This window comes from Phaethon aethereus (assembly GCF_964289735.1).
Source record: "Phaethon aethereus genome assembly, chromosome: 3".
NCBI classification, from domain to species: Eukaryota; Metazoa; Chordata; class Aves; order Phaethontiformes; family Phaethontidae; genus Phaethon; species Phaethon aethereus.
In genome coordinates, this window is record NC_138576.1 from 121,607,913 (window position 1) to 121,627,110 (window position 19,198).

Here is a 19,198-nt window from a genome sequence, read left to right on the forward strand (position 1 = left end):
GGTAACCTGCATTTCTGCAATATTTTCATGTGAACGCAAACAATAGCTTTAGAAAAGAAGTATTTTGAAAGATTGTTCTGCCAGGATTGGGTTGTAATTTAATACTGTAATTGTACTTAAAGACTCGTCTGGAAATCAAATTAATTTGCTGTATTTTACTTTAACCAACAGGCTAATCTGTTACTCCTGTGCAATTTGTTATAGAATAGAGGTTTGTGAAACCGTAGGCTTAAATGTATTTAAACTATTTTTTTGTTAACAGTTACTTGTCTCTATAGTATTGCTTTTTATATAGACTTAAAGCAACAAATTTTTAAAAAGGCAGCTGCCTGGTATTACTTAAAACCTATTTCCGCTTTGTTCTTTTAACACTTATAGATGCAGTTATTGGTATCAACTCTTGGAACATTCCTCCTGTTTGAATACCAAACCTTTGCTAGCCCTAGTTGCCAATATCGCAAAAGTGATAAAAGCAAACCATTAAGTAACTAAAGGTGCAACTCCAGCCTTCTATTTCGTCTTCATCTCTCTTACCTTCAGTGCCGCTTCTATGTAGAGCTATATGCATAGCAGTGGCTTAACCTGTGGTCCATTAAATTCTCTAATTGTGATAACAAATTGTTAACCTTTGCCTGTTAAATGAACACTTGCTTAAAAAGTCCATGTTCCTTAAGGAGGGATAAAACCGGTCTAACATTAAGCCGGCCAATTAAGAGTTGTGTAGTATTTAGGGTTCATAAGTGTTTCAGAGAGTCCTTTAGCCTGTCTTGATTTTTATCTAAGAGTATACTTTTTTAACTTTTCTATATCTTGAAGGATAAATGCCTTTATTGAACAAGAAGTGCGGAGAAGGCTCCAGAATATTCATCATAAAGCTGAGGATAATGATGTTAGCCTGTCCTGGTCTACAGAAAGTTTAAAGGTGAGCAGAGACAGCTAGGAAATCCTGACCTTCAATGCACCATATGTAACCATGATTTAGTTTCGTTCAATAATTTTCATGTTTTCCTATGTTTACTTGGTATTAATTTACCAATTAATCAGGGATATGAGTTTTAGATTTTTTATGTCTTTTTTTGCCAGTGACTGTTTTATGTTGTTCCATTTTTTTGCAGGGAAGAGTGTGTAAATGGCAATAGGAAGCTTGCACATAAAATAAAAATCCTCATTTTATTTCTGTAAAATACATTGATAAAATTCCATCCAGAAGAACGGTAATTTTTTATACTCTCAAACAAATGCTCATTTAAAAACTGGTGATGTAATTCATCCAAAGACTGGGTCAGTTGACTTCTAAGGCAGGAGTTTACTAAATATCAATAAGAAAGTAGTTGTTTTTGGCTATTAAAAAGAATGTCTCTTTCTATAAGTAGTTTTAAATGAACTTGTAGAAGAAAGACATTCCTTTCAATACTCACCTGTACCTTTTTTTGTTCTTAGGATAATGAGAGGCTTAATAATGGCACTGTTCAACGCAAGCTGAAGTATGAGGTAGGTCATAATTTGTCAGAATGAAATGGTTGTCTTAAATTATGGCATGCCCTGTAATTAAATTTCTTAATGTTTAGCTGCATAATTAGAATTTTGAATTCACAGCAAGATTAATGGCTAACAGAGACAGCAATGTATTTTGCCAACTGGAATGAAAGTGATTTTTTTCAGATTGGGCATAGTTTTTTCCTTATTTCAAAGGTGTAGTGTTATTGTGGATGTTTCTTCCTTCTTTTGTCAAGATTCTTAATTTGGAACAGTATCCCTTTCCTGATTTTTAAAGGATAAAAGCATTTCATGAGGACAGATTGTCTGAATTCAGGATACCACTTCACATTTTTGACTCACAATGAACTCACTACTGTAAGAGTGTTTAGCCAGTAGCATCAGACAAATTTTCCTATGTCATGAAGGATTCATACATGTATTTTTAAACTGAGGCTTAGACCCCTCCCACTGTACTTGCTTGCCTAACTTTTGCTTGAAACATGGTTAATTACTTGTCTTTGTGAGTAAATCCTAAACACCTTTATGGATTTAAACTTTAATAGTAGGAGGGCTGCAACAGCTCTAATTTGGACTTATTTTTACTTTTACACTGCTATTTTTAAACTGTGTTGGACTTTTTACGCTATCTCGGATAATATAGGATTACTTTTTTGTGCATATATGGAAAAATAATAAAGGGCTTATAAATTCCTGCGTTGCCCTTTGACTTTCCTGTGATTTTCGACTAAAGCAGATATAAACCAAGTGAAATGGATACTGTACAAAGGAAAAGCAGTGGTGGGCTGAAAAGATCAACCATTCCTGAATCAGACCTCAATCACTCTGTTGGATTTTGTCTGGCTAATTTTGACAGATTGCACAATGATTGTACCAATTTTGAATGATTGTACAAACCTAATCAAAATTAATCCACAATTTAAAAAATGTTAAAATAGGGAGGTTTTGTAAAGACATTTCTATTTTCTTCTTTTGAAATTTTTAACAGAAAAGTCAACAGTGGCAGCCATGTTATGACTTTCCATTTATCTCTAAAGATGGCCATTGTGCTTCTGAGTTGTGCAGAGAAAACACAGGAGTAAGAGATCATAAAATACAGAAGGAATATACAGAGATGTGGGATTTATTTTCCAGTTCTGGAAGAATCTCCTCCCCTTTTACATCAGAGAAGGCATCTGAGAATGGAAGGAGTAATTCAGAACAGGAGAACTTTGCTTGTTGTTGTGACATTGAAAGTAGTTTAATTCACTCTGAAAATATTAATACGTTAAAGAGTAAGCATGTTCCTTACCAGAATGTTTTATCTACTTCTTTACAAAGTCATGACTTAAATAACGTGGCTTATTCGCTCTGCAAGGTTGAAAATTTCAATCATTTTGATGATAAAATAATGACTTCTCAGGATTGTGACAGCTCAAGAACTGAATCTGATTGTTCCTGCTTGAAACAGCTGTCTCCTGTAGGATCCTTAATGGGTGCTAATGAGCAGGCTGGCTTTAACAGCGTATCATGCCTTCTCTTTTCTCAGTCTAATGCGCGTTCTGAAAAGATAACTTGTAAAGAAAACAGCCCATGTAAGGCAGTGCACCCAACAATCGAAGACCAGTCAAGTAATTCTCTGCTTCCCACACAAAAAGTCTTTGATTTTATTTCTTTTAAGTCAATAGCTTCTTGTTTTGATGTGAGACCAGAACACACTTATGGCTTGGGGTATCTTTTCAGTAAGCTTTCCTGCCTTTACAAAGATACCAGTAGTCAGCTGCTCAACAGTACAGTGGTTTCTGAACAAATTAAGGAGTTGGGAAATTTGTGTGACACAAGCAAGAGATGCGCACAAGCGGTATCGTTAATAAAAAATCTGCCGTTTATAAGAAACTTGCAAGTAAATGTATTCTTCAAGTCAGATAAGAATCAAGACATGTCCCACTCTACTGATGATGGCAAAGCTCATACTGAAAATGTTGTTCAGCCTGAATACCCTGTGCAAGAGGCTATCACGATGTGTGTAAACACGGAAATCTCAGATGTCTATGCGAGAAAGCCCGCTGAAGGATTTGCATGCTGTTGTAAAAATGAAGAGCTGGAAAACAGTCTTGTGTTAAGACAGAAATTTGTGCATTTTCCTGATGTCTTTTTGAAGCTTCAGGTCTGTTCTCTGGAAGAAGTGCTGGAATTTTTGACCTGTGCTTTACCTCAAATTTGTATTAGAATGGAGGAGTTGAAAGGTATATATTGGCTTGCTGTTGGCAATTGCAAAAAACCTGATCCAGAACCTGCCTGCTTGCTGTTGTTCAGCTCCGTTCTGTATGTCGTTGCTTCGTCAGACAAACAAGACATCTGCTGGAGTTCCTTGGCAATGTTTCATGAGGTTCCCATCATTACAATAAAGGAGATTCAAGTTGGCTTTGCTGGACAGAGTATTAGTCTTCTGTGTTCTGCTGAAGATGGTTTACTCACAATATTTACCTATAACAAACACTTCACTCAAAGAATTTGCCATGACATAATGGGCGTTTTGATTTCTACAATGGATGACGCTGTTTATTTAAATCACCCACTCTTGAAAGATGATTTGATGCAGATTTCACTTGACTGGACATCAGAAGTAAATGACTTATTTTTTTCAACTGGAGTACGATTGTCCTGTAAATTCAAAACCGTATTAGCCGATTTGGTTTACTTACTCCATGAAAATATGGAAAGTATTAAACCTTCGTTAGGTGACATTTGTGTCCTGCTATATACCACAGTGAAAACAGACTCTGCGAAGAAGACTGTGTATAGATCTCTGGTTCTTACAACTACTCATATAGGTCTTTTGAGAGAAAATACTGTCTTCTGTCCTACACCTAATTTTTTTGATGCTGCTTGCCAGCGATCACAATTTGACAACCTTCAGTTGTACAGTTTGAATGATATCCGATGTGTAGTTTTGCCAGACAAAGAGAATTTCACAAAAATTGAGCTTGTGTTTTCTAGAAGGAGCAAGGTTGGATCTGATTCAGGAATTGGTTTTTCTAAATATTGTGAAAAAGAAATAACCACTCAACTGACAGTCATCCCACCAATTCTTCAAAGCAGTTTGCATATCCCTTTGGAAATCTGGAAATTAACATTCAGTTCAAGTGAAGAAGCCATTTGGCTAATTATGCATCTGACTAGGTGTTGAAATCCAAATACGTTTAGATACATTCAAAACAAGAGGCTAATGAATATTGATAAAATCATCTTTATTTCATTTTTTTAAATCAATAGGCAAAAGAGTCCTTTGAGCCTGTAAGGGCATACTGTAGAGTGTGTACAGACACCTTAGCAAAAATCGTTATTACCTGAGTGCTTACTTTTTGTGGGTCTCTAATATGCTGTACATAGATTTCCTTGGCAAACTGAGGAAATTAAGTGTTTCTATTGTACATAGTAGGTGGATCAAAACTATAATGACAACTGTGTCTTCTGATTTCCATTTTGGCTGTTGTTTCTGGCTCCCTCCATCTCCTGTCTGTCTTCATTAATGTCTTCTCCATTCCTCTCCATACCTCCTAGATAGCTTTTTCCTTAATCTTTCTGACTATCTATGTTTTTCATGCTTGTTATCTGTTTCATGCCCTTGAACTCAATATTTCAAAAAATCTGCAATATTTTTTGTTTGTCTGCACTGTAAGGTGCATTTAGGTTCCTAAAGAGCATTCACTATCTGCTTTTAATACTGAAGATGTTTATAGCTTTTATATTTACAATTTTAGGAAGAATAGCATTGACAGTTCTCTTCTGCTTCAGTTTTGCATTAAGGATTCTTGCACTCTTGCATTGAAGTTTGTTATAAATGCAGAAGGAGTTGTGTTTGGCTTATTCTAAGCATGTTGGCTGAGTTACCACGAATTGATGGATTTGCCATACCTCTTTTCCCCTGGGTTTGCTCCCTTTGCCTAGGGCCAAGGGAGCTTAGGCTACATGGAAGCAGTGAAACGGAGCAAGAAAATTGCAGAGAATATCCAAGACTCTTTTAACATTTCCCCCTCCCCCCTTTTCTTGGAGGGAAGCAATGTATGGCTTTAAGTCATTCCTATTTATTTTGTCCAAATAATTAACTTGTACTCCTCCGCAATAGGGTAATTTTTTATATTCCCTTGATGTGAGTGTTTTAAAGAAAATGAGATGTGGAAAAAAAGGGTATAAACAGACGTTGGTTGTGCTTTAAATAGCATTTTGACCTTTGGTCATGCGACTTTTGGGGTTCATAATCTGTGTACATGTTTCTCATGCTGCTAAATGGATAGCTAGCAACTGGGGATACTGCCTGACGATGGAGTAAATTTATCCCTAGAGTTCTCTGCATGTAACGTGCCCCTTTTTCTGCTTGCTTCCTAGTGGGGTTGTGAGATTGCATCTCTTAACAATTTCTTTAATATTACATTATGCAGAAATAATGGAACAATTGAACTTTAGTAAAAGATTTCCATTAGTCGAGGTTTGCCTTTAACTTAGCACAAGGTTATTCTTTACCTGTTACCCCTGTCAGATATTCAAGTAATAAATAAGCTGTTGTCTCCCATCTTTTGTTTCTTCCCTTGTAAAGGGAACTGAATACCTTTTGAATCCTGTTGCTTGAATGTGCCATCTGCCTTTTTTGCGAAGTATGGTCCTTGGCAGAAATAACAGTGGTATCTAATCTGAAATTCTAAATTCTGTAAGCATATTGCCAGTAGAGGTGCAATCTTCTACTAGACAGGGTTAGACTTCAGTCTCTTTACTAGTATAAGAACATATCCCATTTGTTCTTACCATATGTTAAGACAGGATAATGTAATTCACATGGGATTTAAAAAGAAATAACTTGTATTGGATGAGGAAGTTGTGTCTGGAAGGATGAATGCTAGTTTGGATAGAAAATTACATTTTTTTTATCATAACAAAACTTAATGCTACCTGAAGGAAGTCCAAAGATGAGCAAAATGTGTCACGTTATTTTGAGGTATGGTTTTTGTTTTTAACAAAAAAGTATACACAAATATCTCACAGAACATAGAGTAGACAGAGTAGTTAAGTTGGAGTGTAACATCGTGTCAGTCCAGTTCGAGAGTGGCTCCCTCACTGACATCACCGTGGCATTTCTTCTGAGCCTTGATGAAAGTTAACATTAAGTGGCACTATCTGGGAGGACTGTCTTAATCGTGGCTGTTAAATGACAGCAATTTCTGCAAATAATTCCTTTTCACGTTAAACCCCAAAGTTAAATGTTGTGCACGTTGCATTCCACGTATGATGGTTTTTCCTTTTTGTGCTTGTTTTCAAATCTAATTATGAATATTCTGTACTTCTATGAAAAAATGTCTTCATGGCAATATCTTTTATTCTACTGTGAATGAAACATAACATAATGATCGATGTTTATGACTATCAAAGCATTAATTCAGTTTGTGCTTGGGATTATTTTCCTCTCTATTAGCTGTTTGTAATAGTTCTCTGAAAATGACTGCCAATAAATTACATGTTGACAGAGGTGGCTTTAAGAGTGACTTTATGGTTTTATTGTTGTTTTAAAACAGATGATATTGTTGTCAAGGCAGTGAACTCTTCTTTTTTCCCCCCAAGGAAAGAACGGCTTATATTTCTACACTCCAGAAATAATTTTAGTTGAAAAGCCACTAACTTGAGCAGAAGTGAAAGAAGGGCAAAATGGAGAGGAGAAAACATTTGTCATGTAAATGAGTCACTAAAAGTATTTTTCCATTCCAGTGCAAACTTTATTGTGTTTTTGCTAAAAAAAAAAAAAAGAAATTTGTGGCAAACACCTAGATAAAGTCCGTTAATTGGAACTAAAATTCACTTTCTTTGTATTTTCTTTTTCACTGTTCTTAATGCTAACGTCAAGGGGAATTACGTTGGCTTTTATAATTGACTAGTAATGAAATAACAGCCTCCCCTTTACGATGGCCAGGTGAAGATGCCAAAAAACTGTCTGTAACAAACAGCATTCAGAGGGGCGTTTATGAACAATTTTCAAAGTTTTCTCCAGCTCCTACACAGTATCACGTGTACTGGGAGTCACCAAGAGTTGCTACAGAGATACCAAGTGTCAATGAGCAGAAGCCTGAGCCATGTTCACGTGTGGAGGTAGTGTTGGTCAAGACTGAAGAATTTTGACCAAGCAACACATCTCATAATAGTTGCTAAGGGATTGAAAATGCATGTTGAGAATACAGCATCCATATAAGCAATGGATAGCATCACTAAATAAAAATATATAACATGGTCATAACTTTAAAGTGATAGTTTTTCAATCTTTTTTTGTTATTAACTTACACTTGTCATGGTGCTGTTATTTTTTAAGTACAAGTTCATTAAGCTTTTCAGACCAAATGCGTTCAGTTGAGGAAGTGGACTTCCTGAAAGACTGTTTCTGTACTTGTTCACTGTAAATTCTTATGCTGCTTTTGGACATGCTCACTGCAAAGCGGTAATCTTTTCAGTTGCAAAAATATTTTATTTTTGACTTAACTTCATAATTACAGATTCCATCTGGCTGTTAGTCAGAGGAATGTGCCCTCATTGCAAATATCTTTTTGGACTTCTTTGTCCAGACCATGAAAATGTAACACGGTTGAGTTTTCTGTTAATTAGATATGATTTGAAGAAAATAGTAGGAAACTACTCTGACAGAGGATTACTATGTTATCTATACCTTACTTAATTATAAAATGAGTTTGGATTTGAAAGTCTAAGATCTAGGCAATTTCCGAATTGCCTCGATCACCTGCAGCTTTGCATGATATTGTAAACAGGTTTGTTATGTAAAGATAAAGACATCCAAAAATATGGCTGGCTGTGAAAGCTTAATTCATGTATTTATTTTTTCCAAGAGGGTTAATACAAAGTCTTCTGCTTTCCCTTGTTTTTGATATCTAAGCTGAAAATGCCTTTTCAAAGCATGAGCAATATTTTTGAGGACAATTCACCTCATTTTTTTTTGTGCATAACAAAATGCTAGGGCTTGCTTATAAAAGGAGTTCCACTTCATTTTCAAGTAATCCCTTCATTTCTGAAATAATGTCTATCTCCTCCATGCTCTCTTTCCTTGCTCTTCTGGCCAAGAACATTTTCTCATTTTTAGTGAAGTTCTTTTCTTTTTTTCCTTACGTAGTGATTTTGGTTTTCCTTTGTTCTCCCTATTTGGTATGCACATGAAAGCGGATGGTCTGTCGTTCTCTGGGAGCAAATCCAGACAACCTAAAGGACCCAATTAAAATTAGTATTCCACGCTATGTCCTGTGTGGGCAGGGAAAGGATGAACACTATGAGTTTGAAATAAAGGTAAGTGCTTTTCAGTGTCTTCTTAATGTTTGGGTTCTCTGTACACATGCTGCTTGCGTTTGTACAGCAGTGGCATCATAGTAGCAATAGTAATAGAAAAATGCCTTTTGTTTAAAACTAAATAGTTCCTAGTTTGCTCTGTCCAGCTGTCAGTGTTCACTGTGACAGCATCGCAGTTAGCAAAGACGGAAATGGCAACTCGAAACACACCTGAGAATCTCCAGATACCAGAAATCACCTTACTAACCCCAGTGAAATGTAGTTTTTGTTTCCACTAACCGCAATTTTTGATTCTGTCTCTTTCCGCTGACTAAGTGGCCTCAGTACTGCTAAATAAGAGAGGTTGTGAAAGGGATGCACAATACAGGACACTATAAACACAAGTATTTTCCAAGTGGATCAATTGTACACAGGAGGTTGATGGTCGGATTCTTGGGGTGAGCAGTTCCAGATCCAATGCCAAATAATTCAGTTGAAGGTGTTGCAGAGATGAGGATTAAATGCATATTGGTTGTAGGAAAGACCTTTATTGAGATGCGAGTGTCAGGTATATAAAATTATTAGGCTTCAAATATTTACCTGTGATAATGAAAGCATAATTAAAGTTTTTTGCACATATCTACAAGAAAGGCTTGATTCCTTCTGTCTGTCTTTGTTGTTCTGATTCTTCCCACTCTGCTTTTCCAAGGTCCTTCTTCCAAACTGTTACCTGCTTCCCCACCATTGTAGTGGCTTCCTCAGTTCATCTTCTGTGCAGAAATGCTGGAAAAAATGCATATTCATTATGTTTCCTCTGGTACTAAGCCAGTGTTTTTTCAAAGCAAGATGTGAAGTCTAATTGGAAATGTGCTCTCAGTGCATGTGGACATGTAGCATAACTGATGTACATGGCATCAGAGACAGAACTGGCAGCCGCCTTCACTGAATGTACTGCCAGATGCTTCATTAGCTGCTTTTAAGTTGGAGGAGCAACCTGCCCTCATGGTGTGCGGGACCGTTTTTGAACCGTGCTCACATTATCTTTTGCAAAGGCTTGTACTAAGATGGGCAATCTAAATTCTGTTTGAGCTAATTAAACTTTCATCTCAAAACATACTGCACAATTTGTGGATGGGAATACTTGCTTTTGCCTTTTGAACTTGGCATTTCCTGGGCCCAGCAAAAGCCCGGAGCCAAAAAGATGCTGAGAGAAGAGCAAGTGCGTATAAAACTTCCCCAAGGACTGTTTCAGCCGCCAACTATTTTCAGCACATGGGATCAACTAAACTGGGTAACTGTTCGTGAAGGTAAACACAGTAAAAAGGTGTGTTCTCTTTTTAGTAAGTTGGTGGATTTCTTTTCCAAGTATTCTCCCTTCATCCCTAAAACCCATGTAAGCATCTGCAGGATCTTAGAATGAAGGGACAGTTAAAGAGGACTTACCTGGAAGGAAGTGTAGTAGAAGAATAATGTTGGAAGGGGGTGGAATTTGTAACCGGGAAAGAACAGGGTGCTCTGGCTAAGACTGGTGTATATGGAATGGCTATTCTCTTCTGTCGTACTCGACAGTACCATCTTTTCTTTCTCACTCTCCTGTGCCATTTGTAGGCTTCCTCTGAAAGAAACTGCTGCTTTAAATAACTGCTTTGATGAAGTTCAAAGCAAAGAAATGGATGCCATATGGGGTAGGGAATGGACCATCGCTTCAGTAACTGTATTCCATTGCTGTTGGCTTCCTTAGAGCACAAATATTTCTGTTGAAGATCCTACGGACCTTAGTTGGCAGTCATTGGGATATTTCTTGCAGTCATTCCCTTACACAAATCGATCAACTGTTTATGCTTTTTCCTTTCCTTCCAGGTCTCTCTATGTCACAGTGGGCTGCTTTTGCTGTGGTCAGGATTTGGCTCCAAGCTACAATCCACAGACCTTCCACAAACTTTTCTATTTGATACCTTTCCCCTGTATCTCTCAGAAGTATTTTCTTCAGTGGGCATTTCTAGTCATTGTGTTTGTAGTTAAATCCTGGCATATTGCTGTGAAGAGGAACAAATACAATAGATTTCTATATGTAGCAAATATGTGAATTTCTTCTTGTGACATGCAATAGAAAAGATTATTTCCTTTGTATGCCAAAAGAGAGTGAGTGAGTTCCACTTCTATTGGCAGCATCACAGTCAGTTCATAAGTCTTTCATCTTGAACATATCCAAAAATATTTTTGTTTTAGTGCAGGTTCAGCATCTTGTCCATCTAGACATATATAACCTTTGGGAATAGACCTAGATGGTCTGTCCACTCAGGTTCTTCCACTGGATACAGCAGCAGATACACTGGATACTTTAAGATGTTGAGTGACTCCCAGGAGAACCTACTGGAGAGAGTTCAAAATAGAAAACAAAACCATGCTTTATTAGGGTTAAGATAGAACCTTCTCTTTTTGCAGTAAGAGATGTTCCAGGGCTGTTTGTGCTAGTCTGCTATTAAGTATTTAGTATGAATAGATACATTTCCAAAAAAACTTCCATTTGAGCAACAGTTTTATATGTTGTCTCTAAAGCCATGATGAAACAGTAGTAACTTAATCAGGTTTAAACATATTTATGTTAGAGCTGAATTAGAGTACCAGAAAAATATTCTTGTCAGCTTCTCTTCCTTTCATGTTGTGATACACAGAATATTCAGACAAGGCTGTGCTAGAAACAGCGTGTAGGAAGACCTTTTGCATTGATAAGACTGTTGGCATCTGTTACAGACGGTGCCTGTAGTTGCAGACAGTACCTATGGGTGGCAGGAGGAACAGTGAGGCAGCAGGGAACGGGGAACTCGAGATCACAGAAAGGCATGCAGGGTTTCCCGAGAGCTGGTGATGGAGGCAAAGCCTGGAATTAAGCCCAGCTCTGCAAGGGACTCTCTGCCAAGGAGGAAAGTTCTAGATGAGCCTTCTCACTTTTATTCATCTTTCCCTACTTGTTCTGACTTCTCATTTTATTTATCCTGTCCAATACTCTTTCAAAACTGGCTTTTTTTCTTGTGTTTCAAAGCCTTTCAGTCATCTCCGATGAGTTCTCTACAGGAGAAGATCCAGGCAGATACACCCCAAAGCAGTGCTTTTCTCCAGGTGTGGTCACAGTTGTGCAGTCAAATGCAGTGGTGGGTCTGCTCAAAATGTCCGTGTTTCTGAACTCAGTGTTCAGAGTAAAGCAGAAGCAATGCTCATTGATACATAGTTCTTAATGAAAATGATGCATATCCTATCTCTACCTGAATTAAAAAAAAGAAAAAGCACAATCTTCTCTCAGCTCTATTAGATTAATCAAATTAATGAATAAAAAAAGGTTCCAAGAAATTTTTAAGCAAGTTTTAGCTTTTCAGATGCTGTATTCATAGACAGTGTGAGGAACAGTTTCAACAAGGTCCACTTGGAGAAATGTGAATTTTTACAATTACTGTAGAAAGTTTAACCAGCCCAGATAAGTAAGATGGGCATGTTCTGTTATTTCTGAGTGCTTCAGAATCAGGCGGAATATTTTTTCGTCTGTCATGTCGTGTTGTATGTGTGTCTGTCCCCCCGCCTCCCCACCAAGTTTTACTTCTGTTTCTGTGGGTCAGAAGGGGAACAAATTCTGTGACATGCTTTACAGTGAAATATGTTGAAAATGTCTATTAGGTTATTTTCTGTCAGTCATCACACAGAAGAAAAGATAAGGAGACAGGTCTTGTAGTATCTTTCAAACAGGAGTTTTGCATAGCAAATGGTACACTTGAATTAAAAAAAACCCCACAATTCCGAGGCAAATCTGGGATTGCTTAAGTGCCCAGATAAGAATATTTTGAAAAATCTGTCTTACAGTTTTAGTCAACCATATATTTTTTTATCAAGAAAATATTTTTAACTGCTATATTAGCAAATTACAAGTAAAAAGTAAAGGGCTAGCCAAATTTGCTTTACTGCTACTGTTCAAAAGATCTACTTATGTCCCCATCCCATACTTACAGAGTATATAGTCTATCATACAGCTTTTTTAAATGCGGGAAAAGAATCCCAGTCTCCACTCTCTGGATCAGCTGTAGGAGTAAAAGGCCGTGTTCTGGAAATGCTATTGCTATGCCAGGTGTGCTGTAATTCTTCTGTTTATAGAGTGGAATTTGATCCCAATAACGTTATTTTTGGGCTTTGGGGACTGGTTAAGATTTTCTTTAGCTTTGAAATTAATTTTCCAATAATATCGACAGTATGGGAGGGAGGGAGTGGCTTCATGGCATCTCAACAGAGAAAAAGTTTTCAGTAACAACAATAAAATTTTGCAATGCATTACCTGCTAGTGTCCTTGCAAGATTTTGGAAAGCAAACAAAGAGGACGACAGGGACCAAGTCAGGTCAAGTCAAGGCACCAGAGTACGCTGTAGAGAAAATCGTCAGTTCTTAGGCAGCACAGATACATCGTTTTGCTCTTTTTTCTTCCTGCCCATCTCTAACAAGTATTACCAAAGTGGTGGTTAAACCGGTTGTTTATTAAACTTTGTAGAAGAAAGCTGATAAAGAAGTGGCTGCAGGCAATTTGATTTGGGTAAGTTTGGTGTCACCCTATCCCCTAGACAGCTGTCGGATGCACAGCAAACAACTTTGTTGGCAATCTGACATTCACGCTGTTCTCCAGGCTTTGTATCTGGAGGAGTCCTGGGTGCTTAGTGCTAGGTTGCTCACCTAAAGGCATGCTTCTGTGAAAACCCTAGGGAAAAAAGAGGTCACTTCTGAGTAAAGGCCATGTACAAACGAAATTATCGCAGCAAAATTTCACAAGTCAGAAATACTAAAATACAGAATTAAAGCAAAGCGAAAGCAGGGATGAATAACATCTTTATTTTATGATTATCCGTTGCACTCTAATGTTTACTTGAACGTTGAAATCACAAAGCCCTTTAAAGTAATTATTCAGAACAAAATGGTTAACTAGTTAATCAAGATCAATGTAACTGCGTATTCCTGAATTGTTACTTTTTTTAGTTAAGCCTGCCTATGCATGTTAAATCCATTCACCTGATTGTAAAGCTTGAGACAATATATTGAGGGAGGGCAACTCTGTGAATTTTTAAATCAGGAAATATGGCCCATCAGGCAGATGTCCTAGTAACAGCCAAACTTACTGGTGACATGAAAGATGACTTTTATCAGAAATAATGAATTTACTTTGTGGAGATGTGCTAGAAGAACCTACATTTTGATATTTGAAAAGTTTTGAGAAGGCCAATTTTGCTTACTTATAACTTTCAGTGAAAGAGAGAGGTAAAAATAGAACACCCCTCCAAAAAACCCCCCAAAACCAAACAACAAAATAAAAATACCCCAACCCTCGTTCCCGATGCTGTGAGACGCACAATGATTTTTGGTTTCTAAAACACTTCCTCCAGTTTCCCTGTTCTGTAAACACGAGCAAAGGCAGTGGGGATAGGGAAGGGTGGACCAGAGATGAGTTTGTTGCGAGCCTGAGGTAGCAGTTGTCAACAACGGTGCTTGGATGCTGGTTTGCTCTGGCTCTATTTCTCCGGTTTCCTTTTCTCCTACTCACACTGTTCCGTTGTGACTTTCTATCACTGTAACTTTCTGGTACGCTCAGTCATGAGGCATCTGCTTGTTCATTTTAAGAGTCACTTTAAGATTAAAAGCCAAGCCCGTGTCTTTGTGAAATGCATTTTATGAAAATGTTTGTTTTTGATCTTCATGCATGAATTCATAGCTAGGCGGGGGTAGTACCACATATTAGGCCTGTTAGATTAAAAAAGCAAGTCAGGTTTAGGCAATTCAGGTTTAGGCAATGCCAGTTGGCTTCCTCCAGCTCTACTAGCTGGTGTAGAAAAATGTCTGCTCTCCCTGCACCATTGCTTCTTGGTAGCCTTGGATCACTAGAGCTGCAGAAAGACTTCACTGTAAAATCAAAGGATCCAGTCATAGCGCTCTTATGACCCATTTACAAATTTCTTTCATAACATCTAATTTCAGACAGTGAAAAATTTTCTTTCCCTGAAATTGTTGTTGGTTTCTCGGTTTCAGTCAGAATTTTGTGAATAACTGATGGCAAGATTGGCTTGCCCTCCCCCTTAGCTCCTGTTGCTATGTGCTTTATTCACAGGAGTAATTATCTTAATTTTAATGAAACTTCCTGTATAAATGGGCTGTTCATCAACATTGATGACACAGGCACAGAATGTTTTAAAGGAATATCTTCTACTGAAAGCCAGCATACGTGTTTTTTTACCCTACAAATTGGAATCCTGTTCTCCATGGTAATGATCTCTGTGTATCCAAGAAACATGTAGTTGTTATTTGTGTATCTGTGTATATGTGTGTGTATATGAGAATATATACATTTCTATGGCTGTATAGAGAGGCTACACTAGGCTTGTGCTGGATGTTACTCATTCATTAATGGAACACCCGCTGATTGTAATGCTGTGAGCTGCATAGCTGCACCAAGGAATGATTGGGGATATTTTAATGTGTTTGCAGCCTTGTCAAACTACTCCAGAATAAGGAATAAATGCGTTCAGTTTTTTTACTTTGCAATCAGTGCTCCTTATTAAATACAGTTCTGTCACTGTAATGAAAAAAAAAAAAAGTAAACCTGTAAATCTTATGAATTTGAGGTAACTAAGAATTGCCTGTTTTAATCTGGCAGCTTTGTATACTGCATGGTTTTTAGTCTTATACAATGTGTGGTTTTACTTCTGTCTCTTCTTTTTATATTGTCTGATACAGATAACAGTCCTGGATGAGACATGGACAGTATTCAGGCGATACAGTCGTTTTCGGGAAATGCATAAAACTTTAAAACTGAAGTACCCAGAGGTAAGTTTTGGTAAAACTTCCTTTGCAGAAAAGGGTGGAGGTAGAGACTTGAAAATAAACTTTTTGAAAGATGTTTACTCAAAACCAATATTCCTCTCAGCTGTAGGCTTCTAGTAACATTGGCAAGCCCTTCAGCAGTTTAAAGCTCCAAGGCTACTAGATACGGGATGGATGTTGCATGCTGTTGCTACAGTGAAACTGCGACTCCGTGTGTTGCCTGTAGCCATTAATTCCCTTTACTGTTCACTGGCGTTGTTCCCTAGAGGTTGCTGTTTTGTTCATCGCAAGATACTTGCGGTCAGATCGTGTCATCCTGACAACTCCTCATTTAAAAGAAGAGCATCGTTCCACAGATACCCTTTTCTAATAATGGCTTCCAGGTTTCTGCAAAAAGGAAAATTGATCTTTCAATCTCCCACTTTGGGAGACTCTGGGCATTCAGGGTATGAGAAGCTGTGCCTGACAGAGCTTTAGTTCATTGGAGTGTGTGTTTGTAGAGTTACAGTTCTTGGCTTCCACATCTAACTTCTAATTATTAACATTTTGCCTCCTTTCTATGTCTTCCCTTGGATATTAGAAGAAATAAGTCATTCAAGCAATTGAAGTAATTGTGATTTGAGAGTTAGCACAAGTAAAGAAGCCTGGGCCATATATTCATGGGCAATATATTAAAAAACATTAATATGTTTAAGGAAGAGAGACATGCAATAGTATGCACATGCTTTCTTTGTGAAAAGTTTTGGGTCTTCATTGACTTATTCTTTAAGCTAAAAACTGATTGTACATGGAAAGACTTGAGTTTTAAAGAGGAAAATATGTAGATCTGTGTTTTGTGGAGATTCTGGGACTTAAGATGTATTCCAAAACAGTATGAAAAACCAGAAATTGAAACTGTCATGCACCAAATATCTAATGAAAAGCTTACCAAAAAAAAAAAAAAAACCCACGAGACAGAAAAGAAAAAGAAAATTAGGTTACAGAAAGATTTAAAAGGTAAAAATGAGTGTTGAATGGAAAATTGAGATGTTCTCTTTCCAATTTTTCATTCGAATGCATTGACATTTCCTTTTGGATGTTAGACTGATAGTCTGTTGACAGTAACACCCCAATTGCATCTAACTCTTGAAAAAGCAGCTAGGCAGTCATCCAGCTGAAATAGAAAAGGGCCACCTGAACCTCTCTGCAGACTGATCTCCCCCATTTAGGAAAATGTGCGAGTGGCCTTTTTCAGAGTCTGTTATTGGTCCTGACAGTACATTGAGGAACGATGGAATTTGGCTGTCACAGTTATGTCAAAGGGAGACCAGCTTCTTTGTAGTATGTAGTAATTGGGTTCAGGAGGAATCTGATGTTCTTAAAGCCATTATTAAAATGCCCTGTGCACTGCAGCATATTAATGTCACTTCTTTGCATCACGTATTTGTGACTCCCAGTACAAATGCAGGCTTTTTTGGTGTTACAAGAGGGAATGGCGTTTTTTGTTGGTTTTTTGTTTGCTTGTTTTGAAGAACCATTAGAATATAGGAGTGGTATTGCTAGGTCAAAGTGAAGTCCAGCATCTAAGAGCATACAAGTGAGAAAAAAATCACAGCCTAGAGCGAAGGTACATAGTTTTCTTCATCTTGGAGTTTTCCCAGCTGAAGTTGTTTTCATTGTAATTGGTAGTTCATGATTAATATTTTTCCTGTGGATTTTACCTATATTTTCCATTCTCTACAGCACTCACTTTATAGGTATCTTATACAGACAATTTTCTTTTGCTGCTTTTTTTTAGCTTTTTCCCTCTGTTTGCGGTCATGCTTGCAAGGTCAATACATTCTCTAGTTTAATGTACCAGTTTGTTTCTTACTGATGCTTCTGTGTTGCCATACATCTGTGTCTTAGGTAAACTTATTGAGATTCACATCTAGTACATTAATGGAATTATTGGTTTAACTACACAGATGAATAAATTTCTAATTTCCACATAGGAAACACATTATACTAGGTTTTATTAAGTTACCTGTTCCCTTCTCAACAATTTTGGTAAGTCAGGGCAAATACCAAGTCTTACAAGTTTGACAGTACAACTTTCCCTAAAATGTGATACTCTTTGGAGAAGCACAGTAATGTGTTTTGGCTTCTAATTATACTTGAAAGAAATGTTTAGTCATGTTACTTTCTGAAACAATAGGTCCTTGGCTCTAGTAGTATTTTCTTCTAGCTTTTATCGAGTCTCCACAACAACCTTCAATAAATTACCAGTGAGGTTCAAGTATGCGTATCTTTGCTAAGTACAAGACACAGTAAAGGTCAGGAGAAGCGAAATAAGCATTTGATCATGTCTACTGCTTTTAGATAGGTACTGTCACTTCAGCACCTGTTTTGGAACCTGTTGTAGCACTGATGTTGTCTTGTCTATTTTACATAGTACCGGCTGTTGTATTGTGTTCACTCCTGCTTTGAGACTTAGGGCACCACAAGGAAATGGCAAGTTTGTGGGCAGAAGAAACCTAGCTAATACGCAGTTGGTTTGTTCTACTCATCAGCATTTCTACAAACTACCATGTCCTTGTTTATCAGAGGGGAAGAGCACATTATGATGGATGAAACACATAATATTGTGCACTGTAGTAAAGATTTGGTGTCTGTTTTCTTTGAAGGCATTTCATTATCAATGTTACACATGTGAATGATGGCTTCCCACATTTTTTCCCTTTATTTAAAATAGCCTTAATTTATTGTAATTTTTGATTAGTTTTGCAATGTGAGTAGGAGTTAAGTTTGTTTGGTAAATTGAAAATCATCCATCTGCTTCCGCTCATCTGTCACTGACCTCATTTGGGATTCAGCATGACGCTAAAATGCATTTTAATACCAAACTTGAAAAGTTACATCCTTAGTTACTGTATATTGTTCCAAAGAAACTTGATCCTTAAAAGCAATGTTATTGGAACCCATCAGAGTTGAATTTTATTTTGCATAGTTCACCTTCCAACTCCAAATTAATATTTATAATGAACAGTGAAAATACTGTGGACGTGTTTAATGTATGAGTGTCCTGCTTTTAGAAGTGAACTTTATGGCTCATTAGTTGCTCAGCTCTGAGTACATCAGTATTTTAATAATTTGCTGATCTTGCATTTCATGTTGCTGCCACTGAATTCCCAAAGGAATGTATTGGCAAACTGATTTATTGGGAAGGTTTATAAAAAAAAATTATCTTTTTCAGAAGCAGAAACCATCTAATGTCTTCCAGCCCTATAATATGTCATATATTTTATATACCTGCACATTTCTTCTAATGTAATTAAGTGGCTGCTGACAACTGGATATCTAATTGAAATGTCACATGCAAATTTTGAAAGACTGAAGAAACTGCAGCAGGGTGAGATGGTGCCAGAGGCAGATAAGTGCCAGCATTTTAACAGTGCCTGTTTTTTTTAGGTCTGCATGATTGTCATTTGCCTAGCTTCAGTTTTCTTATGCTGTTGGATTGTTAATGACTCTCTTATTATTTTGGTAATTGTAATTAAGATTATTCTTGGCTTTCAGTTGCAGTAGTCTATGTAATGAGTATACTTTT

The 19,198-nt window shown here is 37.2% G+C and overlaps 1 protein-coding gene across 1 annotated transcript in view; it reads left to right on the forward strand.

The window, feature by feature from the left end:
• KIF16B (kinesin family member 16B) overlaps positions 1-19,198 on the forward strand; it is a gene marked incomplete at its 5' end in the record, with an annotated part of 147,245 nt that overhangs the window by 91,277 nt on the left and 36,770 nt on the right. Inside the window, 4 exons of the mRNA XM_081998627.1 lie at positions 817-922; positions 1,441-1,491; positions 8,686-8,808; positions 15,544-15,633. Coding sequence (XP_081854753.1) covers positions 817-922; positions 1,441-1,491; positions 8,686-8,808; positions 15,544-15,633 — 370 coding nt within the window. The remainder of the gene's footprint in view (positions 1-816; positions 923-1,440; positions 1,492-8,685; positions 8,809-15,543; positions 15,634-19,198) is intronic.